Raw genomic sequence first — 15,668 nt, forward strand, 5'->3', positions numbered from 1 at the left:
TTTCGCCACTACGTACTCCTGTATGGCTGTTATTATATCACAATTAACTTACCAATAATTGATTATCATGTTCCTTGACTTAAATCTCCGTAATTATTGTTCTTTGTGGCTGTCAAGTACTGAATGTTTCAGACTCGAATGTTGGCGTTTGTTTACGAATGTTGTCAAGCAAAATGTAAATAAACAATGTTTCCTGAGCACTAGTGAGGGGAGGTTTCCTGAGCAGTAGTGAGGGGAACTCTCCTGAGCAGTTGTGAGGGGAAGTCTGCTGAGCAGTAGTGAGGGAAACTCTCCTCAGCATTTGTGAGGGGGAACTCTCCTGAGCAGTTGTCAGGGGAAGTCTGCTGAGCAGTAGTGAGGGGAACTCTACTGAGCAGTTGTCAGGGGAAGTCTGATGAGCAATATTGAGGGGAGGTCTCCTGAGCAGTAGAGAGAGGATGTCTGAGCAGGAGTGAGAGATGGTCTCCTGAGGTCTACAGCGCCATCCTTCACAATTATTGACACCACAATGAACAATTACGAAACTATGCAAGCAATTGGCAGAGGAGCTTACGGGTAAATTCAAGTGGCGGTGGCTCTAGGGATAAAAGTAGATTAATTCTGTTCATTGTTAGAATTTCTGGAAAAATAAGGGGGAGGGTTATCTTTGACAAGCCGCTGGCTTAATGCCCTCGTTATAGCAACTAAATACTGTAGACGGTGGCTCTCTGGTAAATTCAGTATTGGGACTAGCCACCCCTTCCAGTGTGCATCACTATTATAGACCTATGTTACTGAGTCTTCCTGGCTTGGCACCTTCTTTTGGTAGTTACTTTATGGATTTACTAGGCTTGTTTATTATTGGTTAGGTAGTACAGTATATTATGTTAGACTATGTTAGGATATGTTGGATTAGTATTATTTTCTTTAAGGAAATACAATATTATGTAAGGTTTGTGTAAGATGTCAGGTTAGTATAATATTCTCAGTCAGGAGTTAGTTGATCTAAAACCCCCAATGAATAGCTTATTACACTTATCAAAGTCTTCCGTAGCCAAATGAAAAGCTGTTTTATGTAGTTATGAAATTCAGTTACTTGTTACATTAGCTGGTACTTAAATTAAGTGATGCGTGTATGATTTTATGCACAACATACAGTTTGTAACATTTTGCATTATTTGGAATGCATGTGTAATCAATTAGGCAATGTACCATATTACATGGAATAGGTGTGTAATCAGTTAGGATATGTATTATATTATTGGAACGGACAAATAGTGACCTTTATTATGAAGTGAAAACCTATATGAACCTTAAACCTTCCTATCCACAGGACTAAGAGTACATCAGATATGTGTCGATGAGGCATGGCACTATTTGCATACCCTTGATAAAAACACATCTCCTCTTCCACCCCAGTTATTTACATGACTATGATTTTATAATAAAGTTCAGTTTTTCTCTTTCCAACTTGATGTATAATGCATAATTATGTTCACTACTGCTACTATGGCAATACTGATAAGTTGAGTAAATATGATCTTGTGAATACTTTTTGGCACATATACAATATTACACACTGGTAGGTTAGTTCTTTTTTTAATACATAAAAATAACTCCAAGATATCTTGTGTTTTATTAAGAAAAGGCTCATACAAGTACAGTATAGATAGAAATTGCCTCATTTTCAATGTATGATTTCCAACTAGCTACACTTTTCTGCACTGTTAAGTTAAGTTGGACTAGTGAAGTTTCCTTAGTTTACATAAGAAGAGTGATGGAAGTGGGGGTGTCACATATGGCCTATATGAGCATACAAATGTAAAATTGATGGATACTCAGACCAAATTTGGCTAACAAGAGCATGTTTAAGAGTTGTAATTCAAAGGAAATGCATAAAATCAATGAAATTAGATGTCATAATTAAGATTTCTTAGTAAATATTATCTATTCTCACTTATTAACTTTTTATTCAAATACTCAGATATATTCAGAATTTTTATGCAAACATCAAGATGTGATTACAGTGCTGTATTTAGAAATCTGTCTTAACCTGCACGTTAATGGTAAAGAATGTCTAGCAATTTTCTATGTAAAATTATATTGCTTCTTTGAGGTACAGTCCAAATATAAGTGAAATACTGTTGTGTAATATTGAACATGCATTCTGATCAGAGAATGGAATATAATCTGAGTACTTTTATCCACAGAAATGTGTATCTGTACCGACGTTTGTCCGACCACAAGCAAGTGGTCATTAAGAAGATACCACTTGAATCTATAACTAAAGTAGAATGTGAGGTAGGTAATTTGGCATCTGTAGTACTAATATGCACTACCACATATGCAAACTGTGAGCAAATGACTGCTGACAATTAGTAAAAAATTTTTATGATAGTTACAAATCTATAAAAATAAATAAAGCATGTGAGAACCTTGGTCCAGGTCCAGGTATATGTGCTATGTTACAGTATCTTGAGATGATTTCGGGGCTTAGCGTCCCCGAGGCCCGGTCCTCGACCAGGCCTCCTGTTTGTTACACATCCCCAGGAAGCAGCCCGTAGCAGCCATCCAATTTCCAGGTACCTATTTACTGCTAGGTTAACAGGAGCATAAGGGTGAAAGAAACTCTACCTATTTGTTTCCGCCTCCGCTTGGGATCAAACCCGGAACCTTAGGACTATGAATCCTGTGTGCTGTCTACTCAGCCGTCAGGCCCCTCTGCTATACTGAGCTTTTGTCCAAGCATAGCTAACTTTCTGTTAACTTCTTCAAAGGGCTTCAATTTGTAGCAATTTGTTTTTCTATTATTTTCTTCCACTAGATCCTAAATTTGCTCCTCCCGCCTCCTTACTGTATCAAGATCTTCATTCTCTGTACCCATCATCAGAAACTTTGCTTCATAAATCCTTAGCAAATGTTCAACCTTCACTAACCTGCCAAGTAGCCCTCCTTTCATAATTCCTTCCTCAATTAAACCATTAACATTTTTGTCAGTTGCTGATAGTAGGTCCAGTGAAGTTTGCCTTTATGATGATCTCCACTTTAATAAAATGCTCTCAAAAAGGTTCCTCACCTGGGGCCAGATTCGTGAAGCAGTTACGTAAGTACTTATGAACATGTACATCTTTCCTCAATCCTTGACAATTTTGGTTGCATTTATTAAACAGTTTACAAACATGAAAACTTCCAAATTAACTGTTGTTATTGTTATAAACAGCATCTTGCTGCTTCGGAACTCATTAACTGTTTAATAATTGTAAACAAAGGCACCAAAGATTGAAAAAAGATGTACAAGTTCGTAAGTGCTTGTGTAACTGCTTCGTGAATCTGACCCCTGTGCCCTAGGCCAATGACTGACATTCCCCAGGATGCAACCCACAACAGTTGTCAAACTCTCAGGTATCTATTTACTGCTAGGTGAACAGATGCAACAGATGAAAGGGAACATGCCCAAATGTTTTTCTGCCTTGGAAATCAATCCTGGTGACCATTCGGTTATGAACAAACTGCACTGACCACTATCGTACAGGTATGTAATTACCTAAGTGCAGTTACAGGATGAGAGCTATGCTCGTGGTGTCCTGTCTTCCCAGTACTCTTTGTCATAAAACGCTTATAATAAAAACCTAGACTGACAGGAGCAATGAAACTCCTTGATAAGTCCAGTACTCTGACCAAATGGCTACTAGACTGTTAGTATGTGATCCGTTCGCTGTGTATTGTTCACGAGTGTATGGAATTTTTTACTAACAGGCTTATGGTCGGTTCATGGTGAATTGCTCTTGAGTATACAGTAGTTTGACTGCAGGCAGGTAATTACTAAGTGTAGTTACAGGATGAGCACTACACTCAGAGTACTGAGAAGGTGGGACACCATATCATATAATTACTCATAGTGAAATACTACAGTTGGCTTCATTCTTGACTCAAAATCAGGATTCCTTGGGTTCAATTTCCAGATGGGACAGAAATAGATGGACTTCTTTCCTTTTACCTAATGGTTCCATCCATGCTTCATCCTCCATCAAACCCTCATAATGCTTTATATATACAAAAATTTTTGTATTAAACATCCATTTGTTAAACAGTTTTATACCCTCCTTTTGTTGTTGCAGTTGACGAAGAATGAAGTACGGGTTTTATCCATGCTTCAACATCCAAATATAATAGAATATTATGACAATTACTTGGAAAACAACACCATGATGATTGTAATGGAGTACGCACCTGGAGGCAACCTCTATGATTATCTTCGCTCGCGTGGGGAAGGCAACTTTCTTCAAGAGGAGGTTGGTAAGGGTCGATTAGATAGTCAATTTATATTGACATTATGTTGCAAGATAAGTGATTTCTTAATTGTATCACAGTAAAATAAACTATAGTTACAGGGAGCCACCAAAGAGACCCATCAGAAAATGGTTTCATTGCATTAAATGCTTGATTTTGTTTATTGCAGGATGTATTGCATTTATTTTGTCAGCTGGTCCTTGGCATGCAGCACATTCATGAGAGTAACATTCTTCATCGTGACATCAAGTCAAACAACATTCTTCTAGATCGTTCTCATTGCATTGTTAAAATTGGAGATTTTGGGATTTCTAAGATTCTTAGCAGGTAGGATCTGTATGACTATTATTCTTGTATCACTAATTTAGTGTTGTACTCTGTATCATAAATTGACATCCATCCAAATTACACCCTATTCAAACAGAAATATGATTTCAGTTTTTATATTCATGGCATTTAAAAGATTAAATTCTATTCATGGATTTTTTAGTTATAGGGAATGATTTAATGAGCATTTATCATATTGGTTTAGCAATTCAAAGATTACAAGTTTGATTCCCACTAAGAAAGCAGTGTTGTTTTGAACTCTGTTTAAGCTGCTTCCAAAGTAACCATGTCCCCAAACTGCTTGTAAAAAGCCAACTGGTTCACAAAAATCTGATAATTTGATTCATTTGTAATATATTTTGATGTTCTTAAAGTGATTTTATCTCATATATAGGCCTAGCTGATTAATAATTAGTTCAGAATTATTACTTATTTCTTTCAAATTGCAGCAAGAGCAAAGCACATACTGTTGTTGGTACCCCATGCTACCTTTCACCAGAGTTATGTCAAGAGAAACCTTACAATCAGAAGAGTGATATATGGGCATTAGGTTGTGTCCTGTACGAACTGCTGGCACTGAAACGTGCATTTGAGGCAGAGGTAAGCAAGTTAACATGAGATCCACCTCAAGTGTTAGCTGTCATGTTAGGATTTTGTTTCACTTCTTATCATAATGAATTCAGCTCTATTTGTTTAAATAATCTGACCCACGTCTAGAAAAACAATTGAAGTGATGAAATTTCAGTTTGTCTTGAACCCTCATCAAGTCATGACATGATGAAGGGTCCAGAATGGACTGAAATATCAGTATTTTCATCTCATTTTGGGTCCCGGTAGCACATTCGGGTTCGTTCTCGATGCACAATTGAGAATGCTGGGTTCGAGTCCCAGGCGGGACAGAATAGATGGGCCCATTTCCTTTCACCTAATGCTTCTGTTCACCAGCAGTGATTAGGTACTCAGCAATCAGTCAGCTTGCTCTGGGGTTGCATCCTGGGCGGGGTCAGTAATTCGGCCAGGGGTGGGGGAGAGCCTACCCTCAATAAAAGCCAAACGTGTGTGAATACACTCTTGCTTTCTGTTCCCCGACACAGTGAATTATTTCATGTGTGGCTTGGGTTATTTGTATCTGCCATGTTATTGTGACTTATTCTATAAATACAGTAACAGTACTTTCCAAATAAGAGTGCCTCCATGGGGTGACTATGGGACCTATTTAATTGACCTATAAGACCCCAGGCACAGATACTTCTTTAACAGAAATTAATTTTTATTGGTCTTTGTTGTTTCAGACATTGCCAGCTCTCATCATGAAAATAATGCGCGGTATATTTGCTCCCATCCACCCTCACTACAGCGCCGAGATGAGGTCTCTGGTGCACCTGCTCCTGCATATGGACCCAGCACAGCGCCCCAATATCCAGCAGGTCATAAGCCACCCATTGATATTTCCAACCTTATTTACACTCCATCGGGATCTTGGGATGGTTCGTTGTATTTCTAGGTGTGTATACATTTCCTCTACATAAGTGATCTCATTTGTTACATATTATTCTAAACTTTCTAGAACCATCATAATATGTTTTACAGTTGGAGTTTGAACTCCTCAGTGGGTTCCCAGAGCTTATGCACTGGTACCCAAGGGTCAGATTCACCAGATCCATTAATTTATCACTGCACAGAAAGTTGCTTTTCATTACGCTCGCTCTATTTCTTGTATACTGTATTCTCGGGACATATTGCCATGCTGTAGACTAGTCTATGATTTTAAGCATGGCATCAGTTACTCTGCTGTTTTGATGTCAAATCTACAGTATTAAATAGAGAATGATGCTTCCTCTCTTGATCCTGTTGTATAAGTGCCACATTATAATTAAAGTCTTCCAGTCATTTTCTCCATATGTATCTCTTGCTTATATCCCAGTGTTCTTGTTAAACACACCAACTTTGTAATTCTTTACTTCATTTTCCAGGGATTCAAACCCAGAATTCTCGATTGCGAGTCGACAACAAACATAATTGTTTCTGTCTATTCTTGAGTATATTGTATATAATAAATTATTATTATTATTATTATTATTATTATTATTATTATTATTATTATTATTATTATTATCTTATCAAGTCATGACATTACAATTGGGAATCAATATAAGGCATGAGGTAAGGTGAGAGGAAAAAAGAGGTGAGGGGTAAGGGGTAAGTTAGAACTCCACTAACTCCTCACCCCCATTTCCTCTCACCTTCCCTTGTACCTTATATGCACTCTTGCTATGTCATGACTTAATAAGCATCCTGGACGGACCAAAACATCATCACAACTTAGTAAGGGTCCTGGATGTACTATAACGTTGTCACTTTCATTCCTTTTTCACGTGGGTGGATGTGGTTATTTATAAGTCTGAATATAATCTCTCTTGTTCTTATGTATATAGGCCACTTCGCCTGTCTTCAGTTGGCACCCGAACTCGGTCATCACGTGGCAGTGAGGATTCTACAGACAAGGAGAGAACTGATATAGAAAAGAAGACTATAAGTGAAGAGATAAAATGTAGTGAGAAAAAGTTGCCCCAGTCCAGTGCTCAAGCAGCTTCTGTGTTCTGTTGGTCCCGTCTTGGCACTCCATTGAGGTAATCATTCTTTTCAGAATTATGTTATGTTTTCATCTTAGGGTTTTTTATTATAGAGAAGAACTAAAGCTACTATGTTATATGAGTGTTATAGTGATCCAAAAGTGTTGGGTTAGGCCCAGTTGTAATAAAATTGCCAACCAGAAGTGCTATTTAATTATTAACTAATTAGTCTGTATTATGGTCTGTATCTTTAACTTTAACACCATGTTCCCTCTGAAAACTTTCAATCCTAAAGGAAGCAGTCACATGCAGACTCTTCACGCTTTGATATCTGATGTCTGTGTAAGTTTTTAGTGTGATTTGCTGCTCTTCTTGGATCTCTGGTTGATAAGTAATACTAATGCTATCACATTTATTCTGGCAATCTTTCTTGTCTCGGTAGTACAATCGGGTTCGTTCTCAACGCACACTTGAGAGTTATGGGTTCGAATCCTGGGCAGGACAGAAATGGTTGGGCACATTTCCTTTCACCTAATGCCTTTGTTCACCTAGCAGTGAGTAGGTACTCAGGAGTTAGTACCCAATCCTGATCTTGACAACCAGTAGGCTCGAATGGGTCATAGAGGCCTGGTGTGAGTCGGTAAGGCTTGGTAGGCCCCAGTGTTATAGCTACAAGAAGCAACTGAGTAGTCCACCAGAAAAATGGCATTTCATTTCATTTAACAAGTGATTTTTTCTAAAGCTTAATTGTCTGTGGTTTAAAACCACATGAACTCACAAATGTTTCGACACATTTAATTTATACATTATTCCTAATGTTAATATTGGTACTGTCCACAGATTGTCTGTAGGCAATGCTGAAGGAGAAGTGGTGTGGGTAGCTGCTAGCAGAACTCATCGTGCTGGAGTCACAAGTGCAGGTCAGGTTGTGTTGTGGGAGAAGCAGGAACAAAAGTCTAAAGACATCAGAGGTGAGATAAGAGACCAGGAAGTAATCAGTAAGTTTATGAAAACCTAGATAAGAAATAAAATTGTTTTTGAACATAAAATATTGATTGTCTAACTCCTACACTACTCCACTTGCTATCTGCAATATTCTCCAGAGTACAAATTGCCATATGCTATTGATCCTTATGAGTTTTCATTTTTTTTTTACCATGCACACCCAATGTAGGTCTTTTAAATTGCTTTAAATTGATTAGCAGTTTAGGGGTTAATAAACTAGTCTGTCTACTACAAAGAACACTTTCATATTTTTACAGTTGCTGTCACTGAAAATGAGGACGAGTCTCCATATAAACCGACAATCTTGAGATCCCCAGCATCAGTAACAGTGGTGCAAGTGTCATGTGGGGATGGCTTCATAGCTTGTGTCACAGGTAAACAATGGAGGAATAGGGTACTATAGCACAGTGGTCTACATCCTCATTTCACAACTGAAGGACTCAGGTGGGACAAAAATGGTTGGGAACATTTACTGTCACCTATTGTCTCTGTTTACCTAGCAGTAAATAGATATGCAGGAGACAGGGAATTGTGGATTGCATTCATATCAGCTGTGCCGATATGGCCCGCTTAGACCTGTTTTTTCTTGAATGTTTCATGAAAATTATGTGATATTTGTACAGGTTATATATAATTATATTAATAATGGCTTAACAGGCGTATTATAAATTTTTCTGGGAGGGATGCCTCGGTAGCTTCCTCAAGCTTAACCCCAGTAGGCCCCAGTATAGGCCCAGTACTGCTGATTTTTAACTAATTGCACCAACCTTTGAGACCCATCCTTGCCTACTGAAACCCAGAACCAAACTCTAGCTCACTCTACGAGGCAAGGGGAGCACGAGGATTTGTAGTTTCCACAGGAGGATCGGTGGTTTCCCTTTGACCCTATTTGGAGTTTAATTTGTAGTCCTATGGAGTTGTTGCTCTGTACGGACGTGTTTTCTTATTCCCCATCCCTGTATGAATTTAACACCTCCTCTGCTCAGCTGAGGGTGCATTTCCAGATCCTAGTTTATGATGTGGATGTGTACACTCCCTTCTTACCCGGCGTGAGTTTCCCCAGCAGGTTTCTGTTGTTTTCTCTTCCTTCAGGTGCGGCTTAGTGAGACTTTGATTCCTGCTGCAAAACCAGTACTGTTCCAATGAATTGGACCCCATCCTCTTTTGAATACAGATTTTCTTCTGCTTCCTAGACATGAGATCCTGGCTTAATTATGGTTGGGTGACAGCCCTTTGTTTTCTTTGGGTAAGCAGCAACTTTGGTATTATACACAGGCATTTGAATGGAAGCAGGCTACCTAGGTTACAGTATTTGAAGTCTTTCTTGGGGCCCTTTTTGTGTTGCTGTCAACAGTACCCTGTTGCTTCTTGACCCATTAGATATTTGAAGTTTAGCTTGTGAATGAGATGGGTAGCTGGCTGGGAACCTAATTGACTTGAAAGGCCGAATAAAAGTTTGTTTGTTTGTCCACAATTGTTCGCTTTGTTTCCCTCATATAATTTTTTCTTCAAACTGTGGCTTGTTTTGTTTCCCTCTAAGCTTTTTGATGGGTACATTTAAAACTTTTGATTAGTTTTGGGTAGAACTTTGATCCCGAACTCCCTTTGCCTCGTAGAGAGAGAGCCAGAGTTCTCACTCTAGGTAGGTCAGTGTGGATCTCGGAACCAGCGCACTTCTTACGGCTTGGCTATACCAGTGCATAAACTCCAGGGAGCTACTGAGTAGCCCCTCAGAAAAGGGCATTTTATTACAATCAACGTTGAATTTTTTGACAGATCGAGGTATTCTCTTAACCAGTGGGATAGGATCATCTGGCAGCCTAGGCCATGGAAATACCAGTGACGTTGCTCAGCTGAGGATAGTGGAGTCGCTGTTGGGTGTGTCTGTAAAACAGGTTGCCTGTGGGTCAGCACATGTGGTAGCTGTGTCGGTTGACCATCAGGTATATGCTTGGGGCTGCGGCAGTAATGGTAAATAACACTTTGCTTTTTATTAATCAGTTAAGGTAGTAGGTCAATGTAAGAATTATATCTTGAAGGTGTTCATCATTTCTCTGCAGACTAACTAAACTAATTTTCTAACTAGACACTCATCCGTACATATTTTTTATAGAAATTAAGGCCATAATGTTACTATTTCAAAATTTTATATGCTGTTACAAAAGTAGTTACAAAAATTTGCTTCTTCATCAATGTTTGTAAATCTAACATATATATAAGTTACTGTTTAAAATTATGCAACATTAAAACTGAAACCATTCATGTATTATTTCATTACGATTTTATAATTAAATGTAGGAAGACTGGGCATAGGATCACGCATGACTCAGCTGTGGCCACAACATGTCGAGATCCAGTACTCGGAGCCGGAGGTGACGAGCATTGTGGCGGGGCATGACTGTTCCTTCCTAGTGACCACATCAGGAGTCCTTCTTGCCAGTGGCTCAAATAGGTTTGTATTGCATTTAGATCTTATAAGTCAAGGTTGAATGTAATGAAACACCCTTTGCTGGGAAGGCCTCCTCAGTAGCTCCCCAAGCTATAGAACAGAGGCTGAAAAGTTGAGAAATTGCACGATGCCTCTAAGACCTACCCGAGCCTACTGGCAGCCAGAAATAGAGCCTGGCTCTACGAGGCAAAGGAAGCTCGAGGATCAGAAATCAAGCATAAACTAAGAAAACCTCACCAGAAAAATTAAACACATCAGAAAAAAATGGCTTGAAATGAAATTAGTAACCCTTTGTAAAAACAAGGCAACCACAACTGTGGCTTCAATACCCTAGCTTTAATGCTACCAGATTGCAACACTAGTCACTTGGGCTGTTGTTAGCAAGCCATCTCATTCACTCGCCTGCTGCTCACCCTGTAATACACCCGGTGTTTATCCAATGGGATTGACTGCTTTGTTTTCCTCAGGGTTACTAATTACCTTTCAAGCAGGTGTTAGTTTCGATATGCTTCTACTTTCTGGTGGAGTTTCTCGCAGTTTTGAGTTGATCTCTGCGCCCAAGCTCCTGTCATTCAAAGAGAGAGCTAGATTCTACTCTTGACTTCCAGTTGGCTCAGAGGCCTGCTACAATGCCTTAAGGCTTGGCACCCTCAGTGCTTAGGGTTGGGGAGCTACTGAAGGACTCGTCTGAACAAAGTGTTTCATAACATTTAATGCCTGATTTTGTATAATTTATTTTTGAATGTATTTCATATTGGTTCTTTATATTCAATAGCATTACTCAAGAAATAGTATGGTTGGATTTTTTCATGAGGAAGGCAGCATAAAATATCCCAGGATTAGGAATCGGTGTTAAATTTTTTATCCGAAGCTTAGCATATTACTGTGAGAAAATCAATTTGGGTCATGCAAGGAATTCAAACCAGCAACATGAGTAGTCCCAAGCACACTCCTTAAACCACTGAATCACAATACACTATAAATAATGTAAACAGGGAATCAGCTGAATCCACTAGGGATCTTGAGGCATCCAGCTGATATTAAATCAAGTCTTTACACATTACCCATGTACACAAACATATTTATAGCTTTGATATTTTGTATGTATTACTAGTTTTAAAAACACATAAAAATTAATCTTTTTCTAGACTGAACAAATTGTGTGTGGATGAAACTGATCTTGCTGGATGTGAGACTCTAAAGCAAATAGAAGATGTGGCAACATTTGTGCCAGTGTGTTCTCGGCCTCTTGCAAACTCGGCCATCATCATGGTGGCAACAGGGCTCAACCATTCTCTGTTTGTGACAGGTAAGATTGGAATTTATATGGCTCTGGTGTGTAGACCTCCTGGAGTCTCTTTTGTTGAGTTCTTCACATACTTGTTTGTATCCAAGAGTGTTCCTCCTTGTCCCTGCAGTCTGATCACATGGTCTTGTAATTTTTCTTCCTGTATTTCTTTCATGCATTTTTTGTTTACGTGTTTCCTCCTTACACTGTTGAATAGTGGGTTTGTTCTCCTTTCATCCACTTTCCTCCTGAGAGGTACAAACTTTCCCATTGCATCTTTGCATTTCAGATGTTATTAGTTCCATCATTTCAATTGCTTACTTTCCTTCATGTTGTCACCTATAGAAAACTTCTGCGGTGTTTTGCTTGCCTCGCTGTGGCAGTGTCACCTGTTTTTTGTTTTTCTTTAGGCCCTTTAGTTTGATGTTGATTTTTATGAAGACAAGAATAAAGGAAACAGCAGAAGGCTTTTGACCCATATGAGGCAGTTTCTATCTATATCTAGCCAAACTTACTCATATGCTTGAATGACCAACCTATGCTTGAATGAATCTAGCAATTCCACATCAATTAGGCTGTCCAGTAATTTGTTCTATAAATTGATAACCATATTTTCAAATCAGTCTCTACCCAGGTCTTTCCTGAATTCTAAACTTCTCCAGTTTGTCTCCGTTGTTTCTAGTTCTGTTTTTGTGTTGACATATAGTATTTAAAACCTTACTTATATTTTTTGTTATACCTTGCTATTCATTTATAAACCTCAATATCATCCCGTACTCCTCAACTTTCCAAAGAATGCAAACTATTCTTCCCCAATTTCACCTTATAAAGGAGGTCTTCATTTCCCGGAACCAACACTGTCATCTCTCTCTCTGCATGCATTCAAGTGAACCCATGTCCACTCCATGACGTAGAAATCAATGCAGCAGTCGTTTGGATTGATTTCCATACCATGGAGTTTGAAAGGACTGAAATGTCATAATTTTTCCTTTCTTTTCATGTGTGTGTGGGTTGTGTTTCAAAATCTTCAGTCACGTTATTGTGACTTATTTTCTGCTTATATCTTGTATGTTTAACATTGACTTGTATTATTATAGATGCTGGAGAAGTATTTACATGTGGGAAGAATACTTATGGCCAGTTGGGTCACATTGGCTCACAGAACCCAAGGGTGCCTGCTCGGGTTATGGATCCTGTGGCCCGCACCCAGGTGACACATGTCGACTGTGGCGAAGATTTCTCCGTTGCTGTTACGCAAGGTAAATCTTGTCTGTTGGTATTAAATATGACGAAATATTGATCCCATATGGTGTGGATTCCATCTTGTGGGCACAATATTTTGTCACAGATATATCGCATTCTTGTATTCATTTGTTGAATATATTTAAAGCTAAAAAATAAGTTTTTGCTTCATATTGATGGTTAGAGAATCTTACCTAGTAAGTCAGCTTCGTGTTGCTAATAAATTACTCCGAAGACTAGTATTGTGGCTGAGATCTACTGTGATCTTTCCAACTCGGTATGTAAAGACATTTTATTGTTAGATGAGAGGCTGTGTTGCTGAAGCAATGCATGCCATATTGATAAAGAGGTGGAAAATTTAATTAAAACTGTAGACAAGAATATTGCATCAAATCTCTTATCATTGCATTTCATTCATTCTTCTCCTTCATTTATTAGCTACTTTATTTGGTCCTTCCTTCCTTCCTTCCTTTCTAATTGAGTCTCACCACACATGTGATCCTGCCCCTCTACATGTTTGTGTCATCCTCTTCATTATGAACAACCTCTCAATTCCATCCATCTTTGACACATATACTCATCCTAGTTTCTTCATGGTATATTAGAATAATCTTGAATAATCAAGAACCTTCTTGAATAATCATTAACTCAAGTCTTTAGTTTCCTAAAGAGACTTTAGTCTCAAGTCTTTCATTTCCTACAGATATGTTATTATAAGCTTCACATGTACCTATCTAACCCTCACAGAAATTAACTTTTGACCTTTCTCGGAGGGCTCCCTTTAGTAGCTCTGCAATTATGACTATATTTTCGTAATGGCTTGGCACTTTCTCCTGATAGTTCCCTTCCCTTCCGCAAGTTAAAATGCTGATAATGCCAAGTCTTGGGAAATTGCAACAGGTCTATGAGACCCACCTTTGCCTACTGGAAGCCAAGACTAGAATCAGGATCTCTCTATGAGGCAAAGAAACTAGTGGATCAGAAATAAACTCAAAACCAAGAAAAATACACCAGAAAGAATAGACTTATCAAAACAAGTGACTGAGGAGAATTAGAAACCCTGAGGTAAACTATTTAAATAATCGTTGCTGCCAGGTAAATACAATAACCTTGATGTGCCCAGTTGCCACCAGATGGCAGCTCAGGTCACCCAGGGTCTCGGCGAATCTGTCACCTCACCCGATCTGGTCACTGTACTGGATGCAGCGCCATCCTCTACTGCACTCTTTCAATTCAGTGGTACTGGTTGTTCTTGGAACAATTGTTCCCATTGGAGCCATTGTTTTATTGTTTACCTTCTGTTTCATGATTGTGCTTTTGCCACCAAGATTGTGTTCCCTTAGCTATATATTGTACTTGCCAGAGTTAGCTTCTTTGACAGTCAGGATGTCCTTTGCACTTGGATGTCCATCCACTTGAATTCATCAGTACAGCATAGGCCTTCCTTCGTGCAGCATAACATTCAATAACTGATGAGCCAAGTGGTTGGGCACCATTCCCTCCCTCTTTCCAATCCCAGCTCCTAGTTCTCATATCCCTTCCAACTGACATTTTGGCTTAGTATTTTCTTCTCATAAGTGCTTTACCAACTCATGTCAGTCAGCACACATGGGTTCAGCTTTAGTTTGACTTTGATAATGATAAAAAAAAAGTCATAAATATTATATAAGTTTTGCATATTCTATCCATAGATGGTCGTATTTATTCGTGGGGTGGTAAAAAGGACCATAAGGTAGCAGTAGATGATCCAAGTAAACCCAAAATATTGGCGAGAGATCCAGTAGGAGAAAGTGCTCGTCCGAGGCTTGTGGACCTACGGCAGAATATCAAAGGGAATATTTCCATAGCTGCTGCAGACGACATTGTAATCATTTGCTATAAGGCATGAGGCTGTATTTATATAAGATATATTTCAGTACAAAGTTAATTTTTGTATGGTTATTTTGTCAACCAATGTTTGAAGAATAATTTTAATTAAATGAGAAGCACCATATATTATTAAATTCTAATGGTAATAAATTAGTGCACAAAAGTAGTGTATATAATTCCCATTGTTGGGGACAGGAAGCCCATATATATATACATACACACTTTTAGCTTGTATTGAGGTTGAATTACTGACCCTCCTCAGGAGGCATCCCCACAACAGTTACCTAACTCTCAGCTACCTATTTACAGCTAGGTGAGCAGAAGCATTGGGTAAAGGGAAACATGTCCATTCATTTCTGTCCCATCTGGGAATTGAACCCAAGGAATCCTGATTTTGAGTCAAGAATGAAGCCAACTGTAGTATTTCACTATGAGTAATTATATGATATGGTGTCCCGCCTTCTCAGTACTCTGAGTGTAGTGCTCATCCTGTAACTACACTTAGTAATTACCTGCCTGCAGTCAAACTACTGTATACTCAAGAGCAATTCACCATGAATGGACCATAAGCCTGTCAGTAAAAAATTCCATACACTCGTGAACAATATACAGTGAACGGACCACATTCCTGTAGCATAGTGGTCAG

The 15,668-nt window shown here is 38.7% G+C and overlaps 1 protein-coding gene across 1 annotated transcript; it reads left to right on the plus strand.

Annotated features, from left to right (window-relative positions):
• Nucleotides 1-143: 143 nt before the first annotated feature.
• Nucleotides 144-15,185, plus strand: LOC123759623 (serine/threonine-protein kinase Nek8). The gene is made up of 14 exons (XM_045744758.2): nucleotides 144-555; nucleotides 2,190-2,280; nucleotides 4,098-4,271; nucleotides 4,439-4,596; nucleotides 5,046-5,196; nucleotides 5,889-6,100; nucleotides 7,032-7,226; nucleotides 8,010-8,140; nucleotides 8,432-8,548; nucleotides 9,951-10,145; nucleotides 10,473-10,626; nucleotides 11,772-11,932; nucleotides 13,009-13,170; nucleotides 14,845-15,185. Exons 1-14 carry the CDS (start codon nucleotides 509-511, stop codon nucleotides 15,039-15,041), a joined length of 2,145 nt encoding a protein of 714 aa, XP_045600714.1. The 5' UTR covers nucleotides 144-508; the 3' UTR covers nucleotides 15,042-15,185.
• Nucleotides 15,186-15,668: the final 483 nt, after the last annotated feature.

Source organism: Procambarus clarkii, chromosome 8 (assembly GCF_040958095.1).
Source record: "Procambarus clarkii isolate CNS0578487 chromosome 8, FALCON_Pclarkii_2.0, whole genome shotgun sequence".
In the NCBI taxonomy this organism is placed as follows: domain Eukaryota; kingdom Metazoa; phylum Arthropoda; class Malacostraca; order Decapoda; family Cambaridae; genus Procambarus; species Procambarus clarkii.